The sequence below is a fragment of the Coenobita brevimanus genome, chromosome 48 (assembly GCF_032717465.1).
Source record: "Coenobita brevimanus isolate Jiangsu-jjx chromosome 48, ASM3271746v2, whole genome shotgun sequence".
NCBI classification, from domain to species: Eukaryota; Metazoa; Arthropoda; class Malacostraca; order Decapoda; family Coenobitidae; genus Coenobita; species Coenobita brevimanus.
In genome coordinates, this window is record NC_137001.1 from 21,781,346 (window position 1) to 21,786,345 (window position 5,000).

At 44.4% G+C, this 5,000-nt stretch overlaps 1 protein-coding gene across 1 annotated transcript in view; it reads left to right on the plus strand.

Moving 5' to 3' along the window:
• The window catches only part of LOC145399328 (phospholipid-transporting ATPase VD), a 29,170-nt gene that overhangs the window by 2,374 nt on the left and 21,796 nt on the right, over positions 1-5,000 (plus strand). The window contains exons 4-5 of the mRNA XM_080271986.1: positions 1,138-1,295; positions 1,736-1,930. Coding sequence (XP_080128112.1) covers positions 1,138-1,295; positions 1,736-1,930 — 353 coding nt within the window. The remainder of the gene's footprint in view (positions 1-1,137; positions 1,296-1,735; positions 1,931-5,000) is intronic.

The following is a 5,000-nucleotide window of genomic DNA, read 5'->3' on the forward strand; positions in this document are numbered from 1 at the left end:
ACACACACACACACACACACACACACACACACACGTCTACGTTTACCCAGCAATATTATCTGCTGTTTCTAACATTGATATCCCTTATCGTTATCACTTTTCCGACTTGTCCTTTAACTCGCTTTCAGCTTGATAAAATAATGTGATCATGAGTGAGAATAGATAGATAGATAGTGAGATAGATAGATAGATATAAACTTGTCCTCCCCATGAACGGCGAAAACAGCTTTATCAGGCAGATGCTACGTGGTTGATATGGCTTATCTCGCCTACCTTTGTCACTATTGAATTTATCTATCCATTGCCAGACGCCTTAATCCCGTAAAGGGTGGCCACAAACAAATTGCCTCCATGTCACCCAGTCCAACGCCATTTCACTGTCCTGCTCCCAGCTCACACCCCCCTCTCTCATATACCTCTCCACTCCATCCCTCCATCTCATCCTTGGCCTCTCCCTCCCTCCACCTCACTCACACACACTCTCCTTGTCAGCCTTTCACTCTCTATTGACAGTGCTGTAGGATAATTTTTTTACTAGTAACCAAGGAGACTCCTGTATTTGACTAGTAAGCAGAGATTCTGTCGTACTTCATAACTAATGCTCGTGGAATTTGATGAGGATAATTTTGACTAGTAACCAAGGAGACTCATTCCTGCCTCGTTATATTATCCCTAGAAAGGAGGATGGTGGAGTGCACAAGGGTGAATGAATGATGAGAAATTTGACTAGTAACCAAGGAGACTCATTCCTGCCTCGTTAAATTACCCCCAGAGAGGAGGATGCTGGAGTGAACAAGGGTAACTTTGGTCTGCAGTCGACTGGGTTTACGTGCAGATGAGCCAGGTTTGAATGAAATGAGTATAGTGCCCAGAATAAACCTCTTTTTTATTTTATTTTAATGTTTCATCGTCCCAATGAAAGGTTAGAATGAAAAGAGTATAGTGACCTAAATAAACCTTTTTTTTATGTTTTAGTGTCCCGAGGAAAGATTAGAATGACCTGAGTATTTATTTATTTATTGAGGAAAGGTTAGAATGAGAGGAGTATAGTGACCTGAATATTTATTTATTTATTGAGGAAAGGTTAGAATGAGAGGAGTATAGTGACATGAGTTTTTTTTGTTGTTTTTTTCTCAGCGTCCCGAGGAAGGCCGTACGCGTCTGGTGTACCCCAACCCGTGTGTCAGTCCTGAGGAACCTTCACCCAACACGATATACCCTGACAACTCCATCTGTACCACTAAATACACGCTGCTTTCCTTCCTGCCCAAGAACCTCTTTGAACAGTTCCATAGGTGAGTGGCGTGCAGAGAGAGAGAGAGAAGGAATGAGTGTGCGTTGTGAAAATAGTACCAGGCATTCTTTTACGTTGAATACTTGCTAAAAGATCCGTTTTATGATGATGATGGTGATGATGATGAGAGAGAGAGAGAGAGAAGGAATGAGTGTGTGTTGTGGAAATAGTACCAGACACTCTTTTATGTTGAATACTTACTTAAAAGATCCATTTATATTGATGATGATGTACTATAATGACAGTCCTTTTCACTTCACTGTGCACCAACAGATTCGCCAACCTGTACCTTACTTCGAGAGAGAGAGAGCGAAAGGAAGAAGTGTGTGTTGTGGAAATAGTACCAGACATTCTTTTATGTTGAATACTCTCTAGAAGATCCATTTTATTAAGATGATGTACAATAATGACAGTCCTTTTCACATCACTGTGCACCAACAGATTCGCCAACCTGTACTTCCTGTTCATTGTCCTGCTGAACTTCGTGCCAGCCGTCAACGCGTTCGGGAAGGAGGTGGCCATGCTGCCGCTGGTCTTCGTGCTGGGCATTACCGCTGTGAAGGACGCCTTTGAGGACCGACGCAGATACCTCTCAGACAGAAGGGTTAACTACTCCACCTGCAGAGTATTTAGCAGGTGAGTTGGTACCACCTGAATGGATCCTGAAATTGGCTGTTATTTTGTTTTTTTCTTTGGAACTTTCTCCCTCTGTCTGTATTTCCTGCAAGCTATGATCACCAGTCTTTCAAACGCAGTGTGTTCAGGCATCTCGAAATGATTGGATCTTGAATTTAGCCTTCTCGTATTTTTTTTTTCTTGGAAGGAACAGCTTGTGGGTTCCTGGTCTTTGGTTCCTTTCTTCCTAGAATATAAAAAAAAAGTTTGCGGGCTCCGGCCTTTGATTCCTTCTTCCTAGCATAAATAATCTAATAAAGCTACTCATGGTTTGGTGGGTGGGAACGCAGGCAACATCTCAAAGGACTTGTGTTCGTTCCCGCTGCAGTTTTTCCTGATTTATTAATGGTTTGGACGTGTGCAGAGGATGGAGAGTGAGAGACTGACGAGGAGAGTGTATGTGAGTGAGGTGGAGGGGGGGAGAAGGAGGGAGAGACTAAGAATGAGATGGAGGGATGGAGTGGAGAGGTATATGAGAGAGGGTGTGTGTGAGCTGGGAGCAGGGCAAGGAAATGGCGGAGGACAGGGCGACATGGAAGCGATTTGTTTGTGGCCACCCCTTACGGGATTAAGGCGTCTGGCCATAGATAGATGGATAAATTAGTGGCTGGTGGTTTAGTGCATGTCATTGATAGGAGGAGCTTGCAGTCAGTCCTGTTTCTCGTTTATATAGATACTTGGATAGATAATGTGGTGGGTAAGGAGGACTCAGTATTACCTCATCTTCGTGTTGGATATCACTGAAGGTAAGGAAGCATTTGAGGGTCCGCACAGGTAACTCACAGACGCGAAGGTTAATCATCTCACCTGCTGTGTAATTAGTCAGGTGAGAGTAATATGAACTGGTCTGCCTGGTGGATGGATTGTATTTGATCTAAGTCCCCTCTCAGATAGATAGATAGATAAATTGAGTTGATGTTGGTGTATTTCGACTTCTGTTCTCTCTCTCTCTCTCTCTCTCTCTCTCTCTCTCTCTCTCTCTCAGTCTTTCCCACACTTTATCTTCATTGCATGGGCCTTATCCCCCATTAATGACTCTCTGTCTGTCTGTCTCTCTCTCTCTCTCACACACACACACACACACACACACACACACACACACACACACACACACACACACACACACACACGGAACAATTCAAACAGCAATTTGTCCTATCATTTTTACCACCCTGTAGCATTGTGAGAGAGAGAGTGGGACTTCCCCTTTGTTTACAGAGTTAGGTTTTTGTGTCTGTCTTTATGTTTGTCAGAATTAAATGTTTGAGAGAGAGAGAGAGAGAGAGAGAGAGAGAGAATCATCTTCTTACTTTCTACATTAAAAACCTAAACACAAACATTCCTTCCTCTCAAAGACCTGTTGGTACTGGGGAAAATAATCGTCTTTCATCCTGTATTAAAAATAATGGTAAAGTTTGCCTTAAAAATAATGAAAATAGTTCTTCCTGGGTTTGAAAATCAGCGATGTGGCAAGACGTGAAGGTTTTGTGTTTACATTACGTGCACTTGTGTCCAGCGTTGCCAAAGGTGCTCCTTGAAGGTGATGCAGTGTTGCCAAGCACGAAAGGAAGGTGAACAAATTAGAGTGTTGCAGCTGCACAAGGCTTACATGAAGGAGTGTTAGTGCCACCTTTAACATGTGGGTGTGAGACTATGGTGTGGCATGAAAATGAAAAGTCGGGAGTAAGAGCAGTGGAGATGGGACTGGTGGGGAATGTATGTGGAGTACAGAGTGGATAGGATACGAAATAATGTGATTCGTGAAAGATGTGGAGTAAGGAAGTCTGTGGACACCAGAATCGAAAAGAGTGTACTGAGATGGTATGGTCATGTGGTGAGAATGGATAACAATAGAGTGGTGAAAAAGGTATATCTGAGCGAATTTGAAGGAGGGAGGAGGCGAGGTAGGCCAAGGAGAAGGTGGAGAGATATGATGGATGAGTCTGTGAGGAAGGAGAGGTTTGGAAGTCGGCGAGGCTTGAGAACTAACAGGAGATCGAGCTGGCTGGATGGAGAGAGAGAGAGAGAGAGAAAGTGAACCTGAGTCTACTTCTACGTAATGGAGCAACAATTACCGATAACGTTATCATGCCGTACCCATATACTTTTTGAAGGGGAGGGAGCCATTGTGTGCTGACTGGACTTACATAACAGTTACCAGGTCAGAGGTGTGCTGTATACCTGCTATGGGGGTGTGGGTGTATGCATGGCTGGTCAGAGGTGTGCTGCATACCTGCTATGGGGGTGTGGGTGTATACATGGCTGGTCAGAGGTGTGCTGTATACCTGCTATGGGGGTGTGGGTGTATGCATGGCTGGTCAGAGGTGTGCTGTATACCTGCTATGGGGGTGTGGGTGTACTGTATGCATGGCTGGTCAGAGGTGTGCTGTATACCTGCTATGGGTGTGGGTGTATGCATTGCTGGTCAGAGAGGTGCTGTATACCTGCTATGGGGGTGTGGGTGTATGCATGGCTGGTCAGAGGTGTGCTATATACCTACTATGGGTGTGGGTGTATGCATAGCTTGTCAGAGGTGTGCTGTATACCTGCTATGGGTGTGGGTGTATACATGGCTGGTCAGAGGTGTGCTGTATACCTGCTATGGGGTGTGGGTGTATACATGGCTGGTCAGAGGTGTGCTGTATACCTGCTATGGGTGTGGGTGTATACATGGCTGGTATGGGGGTGTGGATGTATGCATAAGCGACATTGAGAAGCAGCACAAAAATTCTTAACAACGGAAAGTGACTTTTTGCATTGATAAAAAAAATAAATCATAAGCAAGTGAACCTTTAGGCAGGTATATGTGTGGGGGGGGAGGGTAAGACTTTCTTCCCCCCCCCCTCCCTGGCTACTGGCCTGCTTATGGGTGAAAGTTATCATAAATTCACCCATAATGTCATCAATAACTGGTGCTGTAAACGCCTGAGAAATGGACACGTTACTTAATTATTTTTTCTTCAGTCACACCAAGAATCACGTCCCGAAGTTAGTAGGTCAAATCCCTTCTTCTCAACTTTGAACGAACATT